Source organism: Furipterus horrens, unplaced genomic scaffold (genome assembly GCF_987537825.1).
Source record: "Furipterus horrens unplaced genomic scaffold, mFurHor1.1.pri manual_scaffold_15, whole genome shotgun sequence".
NCBI lineage: Eukaryota > Metazoa > Chordata > Mammalia > Chiroptera > Furipteridae > Furipterus > Furipterus horrens.
The window spans coordinates 9518301-9534335 of NW_028327185.1; the positions used below are offsets into that span (position 1 = coordinate 9518301).

General features: G+C 55.0%; 1 protein-coding gene across 1 annotated transcript in view; it reads left to right on the forward strand.

Moving 5' to 3' along the window:
* The window catches only part of CAPN2 (calpain 2), a 44917-nt gene extending 29956 nt beyond the window's left edge, over positions 1-14961 (forward strand). Inside the window, exons 10-21 of the mRNA XM_090263482.1 lie at positions 1062-1231; positions 2628-2639; positions 3325-3536; positions 4630-4666; positions 5546-5611; positions 6624-6681; positions 8869-8933; positions 10050-10118; positions 10666-10744; positions 11880-11996; positions 12247-12305; positions 14043-14961. Coding sequence (XP_090119608.1) covers positions 1062-1231; positions 2628-2639; positions 3325-3536; positions 4630-4666; positions 5546-5611; positions 6624-6681; positions 8869-8933; positions 10050-10118; positions 10666-10744; positions 11880-11996; positions 12247-12305; positions 14043-14066 — 968 coding nt within the window. The 3' untranslated portion in view covers positions 14067-14961. The remainder of the gene's footprint in view (positions 1-1061; positions 1232-2627; positions 2640-3324; positions 3537-4629; positions 4667-5545; positions 5612-6623; positions 6682-8868; positions 8934-10049; positions 10119-10665; positions 10745-11879; positions 11997-12246; positions 12306-14042) is intronic.
* The last annotated feature ends 1074 nt before the right edge of the window (positions 14962-16035 follow it).

A 16035-nucleotide genomic window follows, 5' to 3' on the forward strand; every position in this document is an offset into this window, starting at 1 on the left:
CAGGCTGGCTGACTCTGGAGTCCGTGTTTTAGGTGCCCTGGTGGCAGGTCAGGGTCATATATTGATTTTCTGTCACCAGTGAGGAAACAGAAGCTCTAAGTGGCGTACTTGGGCCGCAGAGCAGGGAGTCAGCCTGGGATCTGCTGACCGGTCCCTCTAGCTCTGGCGTTTCTCATCCTTTACCTCAAGTATGCAGCCACCAAGTGGCAGGTCCAGAGGTACCGGGGAGGCCTTGTGCCCCAGACAAAAACGTCTCTCCTGCCCACTGCATCAGGGATCACAAACCGTCTCTAAAGGGCCAAATAGAACATACTTCTGGCTATGTGGGCCATTCAGTCTCTACGGCAACTGCTCACTGTACTGCTGTAGCCTGAAGGCAGCCATACTTAAATGAATGGACATGGCTCTGCTCCAATAAAACTTTATTGACAAAAGCGGGCCACCAGCAGCCTGCAGGGCCAGTGTTTGCCAAGCCTGCACTAGGTGATGCCTTCAGCTCCACCGGAGGGTTTTCCTCCATTAGCTGAGGGAAGGCGACCAGCACAAGTCTCCTTAAAAATGAATGGATCTCAGGTCCTTCCTGTAAGTGGGCTTTGGCAGTGGGGAGGACAGAGACACCTGGCCATGGCCAAGGGGGCAGGGCCAGGGGGACAAGGGACACAGGCGCTAGTCCCCAAGTCTCCTCAGCCAGGCCCATCTCTGACCTCCGGGGCAGGGAAGTTACCAGGACAGGGTGCCACAGCTCTAGCCGCCCTGCTCCAGGGTGACAGAAACAATCTCCAAGACAAGCCGGTCTGGGGTGAGTGGGAAGGAACTACCAGGGAAGGTCCTAATTTAGGTCCCATGAGACTCAGACACGTGCTGACCAGCCCATGCCACCGTCGCCTGCTCCCATCCTGACGGGCTGCTGGCTGGCTCCCACCTTGACCCCGGCCCCTCCACCCCCGGGTCTGCCACCCTCTCCCTCCTCTCAGCCCCTCGCCCGGAGACAAGGGCAGAGCTCCTCCGCGCCCCCGCGCCCCCTGCCCTGGTGACTGACCCCAGCCCCGCTCTGGCCGCAGACACTTTCTGGATGAACCCGCAGTACCTGATCAAGCTGGAGGAGGAGGACGAGGACCAGGATGACGGCGAGCGCGGCTGCACCTTCCTGGTGGGCCTCATCCAGAAGCACCGGCGGCGGCAGAGGAAGATGGGCGAAGACATGCACACCATCGGCTTTGGCATCTACGAGGTGGGCAGAGCGGGCACGGCCCCCCTTCTCCTCCGCTCCTCTTGGCCCCCAGGCAGAACCGGAGGTGGGACCCCAGAGGGGCAGCCTGGCCAAGGAAAAGCAGAGGCCCTGGGAGGTCCCTGCACTGGCTTCGTGTCACCGGGACTTTCCAAGGCCGTCGCCGGGCCCCCACAGCCGGCTTGCTGGGAGTCCCACTCTGTCCAATGCCCTTCTGTCCCTTCTCATACCACCCCCAGGCTGGGCACCCTGGTTGGCACACCCGTCCCTAAAGCAGAGGCAGCTGCGGCTGAGCACAGGGCACCCGGGACCTCACCAGGCAATACTCTGAGGGTGGGAACTGAGCCCACACTGGCCGGGAGCGCAGGACACGGGACGCTGGTCCGCTGGCTACAGCCTCGTTCCGGTGCTGACACGCTCACTGCCCAGAAGTCCTTCTTTCTTTCTGCACCGCATTACAGGAGAGCCTGGCTCGGCCACAGTGCGTGGACGGCCACCTCTCCCTCTCCGGGTGGGGGCAGACGACTGACTGACCAGACAGGCTGGGCCCCTGGGCAGCACCCACCCCTCGCCCCTCTCCTTTCTGCAGCACAGGACAGAGCTTCCCACAGCCCCAGGTCTAGAGGGAGAAGGGGACCAGGGAGACTGTGGGGCAGCTGACGTGGGTGCACCAGGGTGTGACAGCTGGTACCCAGGGATGTGTGTGTGGAGCTGCTCCCAAGGGTCCCATGGTTCAATCTCTTCCCAGCCCCACACTGGGTGAGGCCACCTTGGCAGCTTGAAAACAGCCTTGGGGGGGACCGGGAGCGCTTACGCCGCGGGCATCGGCAAATACTAACGCCCTCCCCGGCAGCCAGCTCCCCAGCTCAGCACTCGGGGCAGAAGCTTCTGGGAAGAACCTGGATGTCATTGGGCCCATTTTAGAGATAAAGTTGAGAGCAGGAAAGGTAAATGACTGTCCCAAGGAAACACAGACTGGATGTGGCCAACAGAAGCCTCGAACTGAGGCCATCTGGCCCCTGGCACGGAGCACACCTGCCCGGCCAGGCTGGTTCCACCTACAGCAGGGCCCTGTGTTCCCTGCGGGGACCCGGTGTGGGCTTCGCTGTGGCCACTGGGCGGCCGCAGACACGGCCTTTCAGCTCTCCGTGCCTTGGTTCCGTGCTCTGTAAGCTGGGAACGGTGCTGAGGGCTAACCCATGTTACCTCTGGGTCATAAGATTTTTTCTTAAGTGGGGGATTGCTTTGAGTTCCTTGGAAAATAATGACTGTGCTGATTTAGTCAATATTGCTGGTAATACGGAGAACAGGGCTAGCAGAGGAGACGGTCCCGGGGGCGGAGTGTCTGCACACATCGCCCCAGAGTCGGAATTAAGCATGGCCTTCTTTTCCTTTGCAGGTTCCAGCCGAGGTACGTCTGCCACATGTCACCTGCTGTCCCTGGGGCTCAGGCTCAACAAGGAAAAGGCTTAAGACTGTCGGCTCGGGGACCTTGTGCCGCATGGGCCACGGCTGGTAGCTGGGAAGGGTGGGTCCCTGGACCCTCTAGGTGATGTTGCTCAGGTCCTGGGCTCGAGCTCAGGGCACAGTATCTCGGGCTGTCCCCAGGGGACCACCGCCCTCCCCCCCGCCCCCACCGAGGCCTGGCGGAGGCCGTACATGGTTTAGTTCTGGGTCTGGGTCACAGGAGGCTCTTCACCGAGTCCTGTATGCTCTTAAAACAAGCCTGAAGGGACAAGATCAACCTGCAGATTATTAGACAGTGTGGGAGAACAGAAGGAGACCCGGACCCAGTCCCCGGCTCCGCCATCTGGACCAGATTCCTGCCATGTGGACACGAAATGTCCCTGAAGCCACTTAGAGGAAGGGACATCCCTGCAGGGTTGGCTGCAGGGAGGCCCCCCCATTGCACGTGCCCCACCCCCCACCCCCCGAGTTCCTCAGTGGGCACTCGTCGCTCTGGCAGAAAGCTGCTCTTCATCTGCAGCAACGCAGGTGCTGTCACTGTCCTCTGCTCATCCCACACGTGAGCAGGACGTCATGTACACAGAGCCCTTCCCACCCCCCACTCCCACGCATTTCTGTTTATTCATCAGTTCACCGGACAGACCAACATCCACCTCAGCAAAAACTTCTTCCTGACGCACAGAGCGAGGGAGCGGTCGGACACCTTCATCAACCTGCGGGAGGTGCTCAACCGCTTCAAGCTGCCACCTGGAGAGTACATCATCGTGCCCTCCACCTTCGAGCCCAACAAGGACGGGGACTTCTGCATCCGAGTCTTTTCCGAAAAGAAAGCGGACTACCAGTAGGTCCCTCTGCACCTCTCCTTTCTCGCTGCCCACATCCCTTCTTGCTCCTGTTGCTGGCCTGCCCGTGCAGAGCTCTTGACTCTCTGAATGTCAGTCTTTTTCTATGATACCCGCCTGCTTCAAAGGGTCAGTGTGGGGCTTTGCTGTTTGGATGAACTTCTAGTATTACTCTCAGCTAAGCACAAGAAATAGCCACTCAGAATATGTTTGGTCAGAATATGTTTGGAGCAAATGGCAGAATCTAATTTCGCCGCACGATCACGTTGTTATTTTCAGTTTAATGGCCTCTATTAGACTAGCGAGGAGCCCATGCTCATCATTTGGGGAAAGCTGGGAAGCCTCAACCCCCTCAACGCTCCTGCTCTCCAGGGTGAGCTCCCTATCCCAACAGGACATCCACCCCCCACCGCCACCCCTTTGACTTCCTTGTCTCAGGATATCAACCTGATTCCAACTGTCAGCACCAAGAGATTCCTTATCCTTTCTTCTTCTTCAGATGCGACTCTTGGGGGCCAGTTTAAGATCCCTGGGGGCCTGAGGAAGACCCTCCCAGGCTTAAGTACCATCACTGTGGGGCAGAGGGACCCTCTCTGCACACAGGATGTGCATGGGGTAAACCAGCCACGGCCAAGCCCCACGCAGATGACACCGAGGCCTCCACGCCCGCTGCCTTCAGCCCTAACAACAAGGAGGCAGCGGTGTCCGCCACCGGTTCTCAGTGGGAAGGATCTATGAGGCCAAGGGTGTTTTGAATGGAACTGGAAAGCAGTTCCTCCAGGCAGGAAGTGCGTGGGCTGTCTGGATATCAGTACCACGGTGCAGGTCCCTGCGCTCACTGACGTCCAAAAACCAGCAAACACACCAATAAATCTGACCCTCCAAGTTGTTCGGCTGTGACTTTCCCTCAGATCACGTCTACCCTGATTTCTGCTACGCAGGGAACGTGAAAGAAACCAGGGCTGCAGAGAAATCCGCTCTGCGCGCCCGCGCTGGGCTTCACGCCACACTTCCATCTGAGCTGTGATTCCTGCCCCTGGTCCTTCCCGCTCACGTCCCTTCCGGTAACACACGGCTTCCTTCTGTTTCCAGAGTTGTCGATGACGAGATCGAGGGCGACCTTGAAGAGGTACTTGGAGCTCCTTGATGTCACCCACTTGTCCTGGGCCAACCCAGGAGCAGACGAGCAAAAAAGCCACCCCAGGGGTGTAGGAGGTCCCGGGACTTCATGAGCACAGCGGGAAACTAAGGACACAGCCCTGCCCTGGGCCTGCTCAGTGCCTCCTGCACCCGCTACGGCCCAGTGCTGGCCCTGGGCGGCACCCTGTCCATCGGGGCGAGTGACCCCGTGCGCACGTGGGGTGTGTAGGACAGGCCACCAGTGCTGTACTGACCAGTGACAGGTTCTTGTCACTTCGCTCTCTGGGCCTCGCTTTTCTCTATAAAATGAAAGCGCTGGGTGACCAGATGTCTGAGGTCACCCGGGAGCTGGGATTCAATGATAAATCCTGAAGGGCTGTGACAGACATGACAAAGCTCAGTCATCCCAAGTCCAAAGTCAAGGGAGGAGTCACCACAGAGAAAGGGATGTGACATCACTGACTCCTCAGTCGCTGAAGCTTCATGTTTGTCCTTGTCCTGAGAGACAAAGGGCCTCCTCATGGGCTGTGCTCACCAGCCACTGTCAAAATCATTTCAGCTAGTCTTATGCTTCGGAATCCCCATTAGAGGAGACCATAAAAGGCCCTTTTGGCTGAATGTTAGAGAAGCCACTTATGTGAGAAACTACAGTATAACACCTTTCACATCGTTTACATTTCCTCTCATGGGTTTTACCTAGAAAAAAATTGTGACATCTTGATCCTGTCCTTTGTCTCAATCCCAGCAACCTTACAGTTCAGGCCCAAGAGTGGGGCAGGGACAGGGACCGTGATGGGGGAGGGGAGCTGCCCAGAAGAGAGAGCACACACCTGTCACCTTGTCTGATCCATTGTCTCTCACCTTCCAGATTGACATCAGTGAGGACAACATTGATGATGGATTCAGGAAGCTTTTTGCCCAGTTGGCCGGGGAGGTAGGTTTTCCCCGAGTCTCTGTCGTGCGCTCTGGTTGACACAAAGGAAAAGACAGTGTTTGTCCTCAAAGAGACATCAGCTGAAAGAGGAGAGGAAAACAGACTGAACAAAAGCCAGAGGAACTGCAAACAGAACTCAGATTCTGCGCAGCTCACTGGCCGGCGCTCTCCCAGGACCGCTGCCCGCCTCAGACCCTCCCGAGTCGAGGGTCAGCTCTGGCTCTCTTCCCCTGCCTTGGGGTTCTGGGCCTCACCCCGAGGCTCTCTTAGCTTTTTCTCTTCCACTCCCACAGGCACATGAAGCTCAGCCCCTTCCCCTTGATTTTCACAAACCTATTTGGGGAGATAGAAAGGTTTTAAATTTTAAGCACATAAGCAACTTACAACAGCATATTAGACGTCCCTGTTCCTTAAAAAAAAAAAATATCCCTCAGCCATTTGGCCCCAGTTGGCTACATAGTTATCCAGCATTTTTCTTCCCTCAACGCCGAGCAAAAGCCAATCTCGGTTTGAATGAGGGTCATTCGATGAATGAAAGTGAACAGAGACGCTGGGAGGACTGAGCCGCCCCTGGCGCAGCGGCCGTGGGGGAAAGGCTGCGCACGTCCTCAGACGCATGGGTCTCACCAGCACCACAGGAGCCAGACCTGAGCTTCCGGGGCTGCGGAAGGCACGTGCGTGGGAGGAAAGGCGTGAGGGAGCTGAGTCAAGGCCGCCAGCGTGGGGAGAGGGGAGACTTCCTTCTTTAGACCCTGCTGCAGAGCGCTGGGGAATGGGCTCTACCTGGAGCGCATTGTACGTTAAGACACTGTATCTAGGCCACGGGGTCTGGGGACAGCGGCAGCATCTCCTGGGGGCTTGTTAGAAACGCACGTGCAAGTACCCCAGTCCAGGCCCGCGCAGCGCAGGCCCCCGGGCTCGGCCGCAGCACGCAGCCAGCACACACGTGCGACTCCGCGAATCGCGCAGCCCCAAGGGCACCAGTAACGATTCCCCGGTTGCCTCCCCACAGGACGCCGAGATTTCTGCCTTTGAGTTGCAGACGATCCTGAGACGAGTCCTCGCCAAGCGTGAGTATCCTCCGCTTTGCGAATCCCTCAGTCCTCTCCTTCCCCAGGGGCCAGAAGGGGATGTGGGAATCCTTCCCCTGCAGAGGCGGGCTGCTGTGGCTGAATCATCACGCCCTACTCCCACCTGAATCCCACCCGCCACCGCCACCGCGGAAGAATCGGATGAAGGAGGTTCTATGTGATGTGATTGCCAGGAGAACAAAGGTTCCCAGGGTCTAGAGATCAAAGTCACATCCAGGTTTCCACTGCTTACTAGACTCTAGTCTTACTAGGCCCCACTCTTACTAGAAGCTTCCAGGCTCTTGTTTCCTTATCTGCAGAAGAGTCATGTAACTATCGCACTCACCTCTTAAGAATGGTTGAACTCTTTAGTGGGGTAACATGTAGAAATGGCCCAGCACAGAGCCTGCACCCAGAAATGGTGGCTATTATGATGAGGCATTGCTAAGAAAAGGCTGAGTGAGCCCTGATAATGGGGGCCTGGAACCAGCCTGAGGCCCAGCGTCCCCTGCCTGCACGTGGTAGGAAAGCACCCACGGAGTGGCGACCTCTATCAGTAACCAGCCGGAATGAAAAAAGAAATGGGCCACTTTATGCTCAAACCACAGGAATGACATCTGAACGTTTCATCTCCCAAATGTGTGTTGATGAGCCTAACCTGACCTGCTCTGCACTGGGAGAAATGTCACTTCATTTGAGCTAACAGGCCAGGCACGGGACAGCAAGTCCCCAGAAGGGGCAGCTCTGGGCCCAGGCAGTGCAGCTTCCACAAAGAACAAGCGAAGCCAGGCAGAGACTTGCCCTCGGGCCGGGGAGCCAGGCTGCTCACAACTCTCTCTAAAGCAGAAAATGTGGAAGGACGGAGGCTCCTCCCTCGCTGCCGATGGCCACTAGGGGGAGACGCGCACACACGCCCCACAGATACATTTTTGACTCTCAAATGACCGCCAACAGCCTCGCTGCCTTTGATAAGGCAGCAGCCCACGGAGCAGGGGTCTGTGCAACGTCAGAAGCTGTAAGCCTGGGTCAGAAATGGGCATGTGTATTGTCATGCCCCGTGGATCGTTCCAGAAGTCTCCTAGACTTCACAGACAGCCTCTGAACTAACCCGAAGGAGAGCCCAGAGCCAGCTGGGTCTCCCAGGCCCTGGAATGCAAACCACACAACCACACACACCTGGCAGGGACCATGTAACTGGCTCCCGTCACGCAGCCACCAAACAGGTGGCTGTCTGAGAGGCCCTGTGAGTCCCAGAGCCCCACCCAGGGGTGGCAGGACCAGTCCCAGGCACGACTTCCCGAAAGCAGGCCCGTCTTTGCCCTCCCTCCTCCACTGGGCAGTGAAAACAAGGAGGTGGTGTTTGCCCTCCCCCCACCCAGGCCGCCAGGCACGAGTGAGGTCATGGGCTCTTCGGAGGTGTGGCCCGCCAGCAGGAGCCCAAGCTGACTGACTGAAGCCTCATTGTTTGCCCACAGATGGGGGTGGGGGGAGTCAGGCCACGCTTGGACTCAGCTGCTCCTCGCCTGAGCTTGGTACCCTCCCTCCCCAGCCGCCTGCTGACTCCTGCCTCTGCCCAGGGGCCGCCCACACCGGCAAGGGGCCCAGCCCAGAAGGGCAGCTTGGAGGCAGCGTAGGTCATAACCTCCACAAGGACATGGCAGTAAGGGTGGCTTCCCATGATGTCTGGGGAACCAGACTCACAGCGTGACAAGGGTCTCACACCGCCACCAACGAGCTAGGACTCACCTGGTAGATAGAGAACAGTGTCTCCAGACGGCTTCTGGCTGCTCCCTTTCCCGCTCAGCTGGGAACACAGGCTCCGTAAGTGCCTGCAGACAGACAGCTCACGTGAGCCTCTTCTCCTCCCAGGTGCTCCCACTGTCCTTTTCCCTGCAGGTGATTTTGCACCCGGGGGCACTTAGTCTTTTTTTTTTTTTTTTTTAACTTATTTTAAAAGCACTTAGGAAAGCCCACTTTGCTCAAGGCAAATATCCAGAGAAGTTGGGCCAATGTAACCCCCCTGCGCTGTCCCAGTATCGCAGGCAGTAGCCAGACGTGGCTACTTAATGTATAATTTAAGTGGCTCCCATATCAACAGGTGCAGGTACAGAGCCTGCTATCCCAGCGGAAAGTTCTGGATGGCGCGGCTCTAGGAGGTTTTCCCGTCACACTGACCTTGTCTTCTAGGCCAAGACATCAAGTCAGATGGTTTCAGCATCGAGACCTGCAAGATCATGGTCGACATGCTGGATGTATCCTTGTACGGGCTGCCAGCCCGCGCGCAGGCTGGGGGGTTGGAATTTCACCTGCAGAGGCTCCGACGCTCTGCCCCCCAGAAAGGCCGCTGGTGCGCGGTTGTAGGACTGTCACCGGGCAGCGTGCGGGTGTAGCCTCAGATGAGGGAAAGCGACCTGCCACACGCCACGGTTACCCCCACAGGCTCAGAGGGCAGGCCAGCCCGCGCTCTGGGGGCTGAGGCAGGAAGCTCCGACAGCTCACCCACCATTACCTCCCTGAGGCAGCTGGGGTTCGTTTCCTGCGTGATGGTGTTTCCACTGCTTCCTCTAGGAAAACACAGTTGACCCTGAACAACTAGGGGTGCTGCCCCCCCACATAGTCGAAAATCCTCGTATAACTTTTGACCCCCCCCCAAAACTTTACTAATGACCAACTGTTGGCCAGAAGCCTTAGCGATAACATGAACAGCTGAGTAACACGTATTTGCGTTACATGCATTATATACTGTATTCTTACCCTAAAGCTAGAGAAAAGAAACTTATTAAGAAAAGATACATGTATATTCCTGTATTTATTGAAAAAAATCCACATATAAGTGGACCCACACAGTTGAAATCCACATGGTTCAAGGGTCCACTGTATTCCCTGAACTCTGATATCATGTGACTGTTTTCTGTGGCCACAATTTTCTTCTTGATTCATAAAGACGGGGCTCACCCTCCACAAGCACCCTCCTTCCCCTTTGCTCTAGCGCCTTCCTACGCCCCCGCCTGCCCCGGAGGCAGACTCAGCCTGCGTTTCCCACCTTGTTCCTGATGCTACTGAGGGCCGCTAGGCAGGGGGGGGTCTAAGCTTCTAAGAAGTCCTGTCTAGTGGGCTCACGGCACCCAGGTGTCGCTCCCCTCACAGAAGGCCTCAGAAATATGCCCAATGATACTCCCCAAATCGGTAAGCCACTAGAAGGCACCGGACAGCTCCTTTTTAGCAGGATCTGCACCCCTTCCACCAGCCTTTAGGAATGGGTCCTTCTGCAACAGCTCCTGCGGTTCCACATGTCTGGGGCGAGAACACGCCAGCGACACGGAGCCGCAGGAGCTCGGGCTCCGGGAGCTTTCCTTAACGGCGGGCAGTCCGACGGGAGCGGGAAGCTGGGCCTGAAGGAGTTCTACATCCTTTGGACGAAGATTCAACAATACCAAGTAGGAACCCAGGAGGGCCCGAGGGTGGGGGTGGGGCCTGTGTCGTGGGCAAGCTGTGCATGGATCTGCAGGTGCAGCAACTCTTCAGAAGGGTGGGGGAATGTTTCCGAGGGGATGGGGACTTGACCCACCGTGGAGCTCAGAATGGGCGAAGACAGGGCCGGGCAGATGCCCCGAGAACCACTATGTAAGCAAAGTCATCTGCTCCCTGCCTTCCATCGCTGACCAGGATGGGATCATCAAAAAGTCACCATCAAAGGCTGTGTAGCCTCTTGTATTTGGATTCCCAACAGCTCAAGTATAAAAATACATAAGACAGTCCCATGGGCCCATGGTAGTTGGCTAGTCGATGTGATGGGCAGACTTCAAAACCACCTCACACAGAGGCAGGATACCGTGAGCTGTTGAAGGCAGAGCATGGGGATTCTTGCAGGGCCAAGCCAGGGTCACGGAGCTGGAAAAACTCCATCCCCACTCAGCACGAGGCACGGAGGTGCCCTGCCGCCGCCTTGGGTCATGGTTCTCATAACTGTTTTGCACGTTGCAGAAAATTTACCGGGAAATCGACGTGGACAGGTCTGGTACCATGAACTCCTACGAGATGCGGAAGGCGTTAGAACAAGCAGGTAATGCCTCACCACCGTGTGCTCCTTTGTCTCATCTGTGGGGTACGTGACACGCCCAGTACATACGACACAAAGTTCGGCAAGTCGGTGCGGTTTGGCACAAACACACCCTTTTCATTCTCCTGTTAAAGGCCAGTTGGTGACGTAAAATACAGCCCAGGGTCCTCTGCCCACGAAGCCGTCTTGAATCCCAATTTTCTTCTGAGCAGCCTGGCAGGTCAAACAGGCAAAGCCACTTCTCAACAGCCCCCCACCGCCCCGTTTCGGGGACCGTGCTGGCGCAGCAGAAATGGGATGTCTCTGCTCCACTCTTAGGGGAAGTCCCTAGCAGAATGTGGCATCAATAAAAGGACACAAGCTTGTGGGAGACCAGCAGATGGGAGACGGGGTGGTTGAGGCACAGGTGGGACTACATGAGGTTGTTCACTGTATTAGCTGGGCTATAGGGCTGTAGCAAAGACCCCCCCCCAAACTGGCTTCAGCAAGATAACACCTTCTCCACACTTAACAATCCAAGCTGCAGAAGTTCAAGGCTGCCACCAGCTTCTTCTGTCATGTTCTGTCACCAGCCCTCAGAATGTTGTCCTTACCCACGGGACCTAGGATGGGTTCATCGAAGGAGGAGTGGAAGATGGGCTTCTTGCCTTTAAGTGCACACGTCACTCTGCACACATGTCCCCCTGCCAGGACTTAGTCACAGAGCCTTGGGTGACTACAAGGGATACTGGGAAATGTGGCTTTGCCTCTAGACAACCAAGACCCATGAAAAATTCTATTACCATGGAAAAAGAGGGAAATAATATTAGCTTACCATGAACAGCTTTTGCCCCACATACTCAGGAAGGCACGAATCTCCAAGGTGATTCAGAGCTAAACAAACAGGAGGGGAAGTAGGTTTCCCACCTGAAGCAGCGTGACTGTGGGACTGGGGACAGGCAGGGATGTCTTCTAGGTTAGTCAGTAAGGAGCCTGGAGGGTGAAGGGGATTGGCTTTGCAAAATCAACCCAGCCTCGCCAGGGAGCAGCCGGAGACAAAAGCAATTCTAATTGTCACGTCGGCGCCAGAGCCCGGGACCGGAGCTCCACGGGGCAGCCTCGTCCTGAGGGATCGGTGCGCTTGTTCATTTCCCTCCAGGTTTCAAGCTGCCCTGCCAGCTCCACCAAGTCATCGTCGCTCGCTTTGCAGACGACGACCTTATCATCGATTTCGATAATTTTGTTCGGTGTTTGGTGCGACTGGAAACCCTCTTCAGTAAGTGGCTGTTTGGGGGGGGCCTGTCTGTTCTGCTGGCATTAAAGCAGCCTGCCCTTCACGCGGGTGAAGTCACCCAAACCAGAGGCGTGTCTGTCCAGCTGAGAGGGGAAATCCTTTGACTTGGGGATCGAAGGAAGACATGATAGCTTGTGGCATTCGGCAGATCAGCTGCCGAGAGGGGAACGGGATCACAGGACCTCTGCTGCGGCTCCCTCACTCATGGCAGCCTGCTCCTCTTCCTCCACAGGGGTGTTCAAGCAGCTGGACCCCGAGAACACTGGAACCATTTCGCTGGACCTTATCTCTGTAAGTCAGCAGCTCACACCACCCGCCGCGCGCCCGGCTTTACCTGGGTGACGGAGGTCTGTGGTTTATGACGTGCCCTTTTAAACCTCTTTTGGTCTGCCGGGAGCAGGCCCGTAAATGGCTGAGATCCCACGGTGCATTTTTATGTGCAGTCCTTTCCCGGGTGCCTGTTGATGATGCTTGAGGCCCGGAAAACACACCTGGCCCCCTCCTCCCGTGAGCTCTGCCATGAGCGTAGCACAGGGATAAAACAGAACAGAGCGGCTGCGGGCTCCATCCCAGAAACAGACACCGCTGAGGAGCAAGCCCGGAAGCACCTGCTTACAGGAGAAAGCCCTCTGGATGGAGTTCAAGGGGGCTGGGGGAAGAGCGGGCATTCTTAGAACAGGTCTGCTTAAAATTGTTTCTGAGAAAATTACTTTCCTCTCCTTCTTCCCCCTTTAAAACAAAATGAGCGATAGTAAATAAGCTGGCTGTATAGAATCATTGTGCTCATGGGTCTAGAACCCCAGCAATGCCCTCTTCTGAAATGCTCATCAATCCAAATTAAGTTGGAATACCAATTTACAAACAAAGTGCAAAGCATTCTCTTGTGGTCCCAATGACAGAAAGTTCTCTCACATCAAAGAAAGAAGCTAGCCAGGGTAGGCTTTTGTTATCATCTGGTTTCAGACTCCATTTCCTCATTAGTAGGGGGAACTGAGCAAAGGGCTGAGTCGGGTGGCCATGCTGGGGGCGGGGCAGGGGTGACCATGTCCCCGTGTACCAGAGAGGAGCAAAGTGGTAAGAAGGCAACTCTTTTCCTTGAATTCTGAACTCTAGAGAAAGCCAGCAACTAAATAGGTATTTTACTCTATTTTGCAATTTAAGGACCTTTAGCCAACTGAAAATATACTTTAGCTGGGTACAGTAACATGAACTTGCTTAAAACTACATAGCCTGGGAGAGAGTCCTACCCTGAGGTTGCAATCTCAAGTAAAAGCCATACGATTGTGGCATAAATGTGCCACCCGGTAAGTTCTGGAAACACTAGGCCCTTTATCATCCTTGCTGGAAACCCTGTTTCTCCCCAGCGCCCGCCAGTCCGCCCACACTGGCCGGCCAGCTCAGTCCACCCTCCCGCCCCCTTTGCACAGAGAGACATCTTCGCCACTAGTCTAAGCCTCCCCATCTGCAGGTCCCTAGAGGTCCCCACACTCACATCTCTTCTAATGACAAGCAGCATCAAGAAAACTGGCCCCTCCATTTGCAGTGATTTTCAGCCTTGGATGACTGGGGCATCACCTGGCCGACTTTGCCAAGAAAGTCCTGATGTCCGGGCCCATCCCAAGGCAATTCAGTCGAACCTGATCTAAAGGGCCCAGGTGGCTGCCGGGAAGAACCGAGGCTGAAAACCACTAGTTTAAGGGACTTCCACCCACTGCCCCAAACTAACCTGTGGAGTGATGAAGCAGAGATTGAAAATGCTGACCCAGATGTTGTCTGAGGTTCATGCTTCAGGTATCTCCATCCACCCCACAGTAGATACAGGTCATGATCACCAGGTTCAAACAACAGCTTTTTACTCACCTGTAAAAATCTACTCTAGAATCGGGTAGAAAAAAGGTGAGTTAGCCCACTGGTATCGTAAGCCTTGCTCAGCCTTTCTGGAACAACAAAATAATCCACAGGTACTTAAATAGCACTTAACTTTAAAAATAGTCGCTGAACCGATTTTTTTTTTTTCCTTCCTCACAGTGGCTCTGTTTTTCAGTACTTTGAAGTTATACATAACCTGCCTGAAGACTTCTCATGAAAAAAAATCAGCCACGGACTAAGCTTCCACAGAGAAACTTTTTATCTGGACCTTGATTATGGGCACATTTACTTAAACTAATGATTATAGCTGAAAATAATGATACCATTTGAGATAGTAAAAGATTTGCATAACATTAGACCAAGTGTGAGTCGCTTTACCCTTGACGAGCTCAAAGACAGCTTTCCATCTGTAAATAGTATCCACTTTTTACTTTTACACACAGTCCGGTTTAGAGCAATATTAAATCAGGAAAAAATGCAGAGAGGCATTTAACAGCTGAGCATTCGGTTGCTCTCAAAGGACACCAGGGCCTTGTGGGGAGTGCTGAAAGCAAGGTCAAGTTGGGGAATGCAGCTGTGGCATTTACCAAACCACTGCTCAGGGCCCATCATGTCCCTGGAGTAACGTCGAAAATATGATGGTCATGAGGTCATCTTGTCAAGGCATCTGAAGAGGCCAGGTGAGAACGTCCACCTCTGGCACCCAGGTTAAACAAGAGACAAGTTTAGAATACTGACTGGTTAACAGTGAATCTTCTGAAATCCTGAGCGATAATAAATACTGAAGGGATTCTGCGCTTGGTCAGCGGAAGCCACACACACAGGAACCGGGCACCCCGCTGGCCCACCAGGCGGGAGGGAGACAGAACGAGCCCTTGGCTGCCCGCGCCGACACTTCCCGAATGTGGCCACCTGGAGTGTCTGTGCATGGAGTTGTGGGGACAGGCATAGTACCTGTAGAAACTACACGAGCTCGGTTCTTGGCTTTACCTTGGGAATATGCTAACATTATAAAAATAGTGCCTTGTTGCCTTATCTTCTGACAAATGTGCTGTTAAATAAAGTCACCTGGGCCGTCCTGCGTGGCTGGTGTGCGGTCCTTCCTCCGGGGCCCTCGCTGGGCCCCCCCGCTGCAGCCCGTTTCCTAACACGGTGTGACAACTCTAAATTCCCCATTGGGAGGAAAAGGCATCTGACCCATCATCTCAATGTGGAACTGTAAAGTCATTTTAAAATCTAATTCAGAAGCTCTAATAATTGTTAAAGTAGGCCAGCTCTAACGGCCCCTGCTTCTCGGCCTGTGTGAAGGAGGCACAAGCATTTTATCGGCTTTGCCTGCCACCTGAACCTCCCTTTGGTTGGCTCCCTCCCACTGGTGTGGGGACAGGAGAGCCGAGAAGATGGGCAGATACGTCACTGGTCATCTGTCTGTGACCCTGGAGGAATCAGGAAATTGGCAAGGATGGAAGATGACCTGAAATGGGTAAATGCCAGCCTCGTATTTCAGGAAAAGACGGGACGACGAGTTTCCCAAATTCAGCTGAAATTAGCTGAGGTTCCTCCCATGTGTGATGGTGTTTGAAGGCCCAGGGAAGACTATGCACGTGAATGAATGAAAAGTGAGACCGTGAATAGGAATGTGCAGTGATCCCTGGGTACGTGTTGGGACCGAGTCAGGGGTCTGAGTGACTAAGGGTGGAAGGTGGGCAGGGGAAGTGTGGCCGGGGGCCCAGGGAGTGGAGGGGGTGACGAAAGCGGTTGAAAAAGTCAGACAACACTGTAACAAAGAAATATGCCAGACTGTTATCAGTGGTCCCCTCCCCTGGTCCCTTCCCACCTACACACACACACACACACACACACACCCCACTTCATAACCCATCCCCGGTACTTTTCACTCCCTCTCAAGGATCTCTGAAAAAAGGGTACTCTGACAATAAAACACGTGAGAAACCAAAAAGGGACACCAGAAACCACTGACGTCCCAACTCCAAGACCGAAGGCGTAAAAGGGATGACGGGGCGCTCCTCGTTCTCACACCTTCCCCCATCCCGCCCAGTGCCGCTCTTCCGTTTACCAAGTCCTTGCACGTCCAGCACGCACTGCGGACGGCTTTCCTCCACCGTGTGATGCACGCAGAGGCTGGGCATGC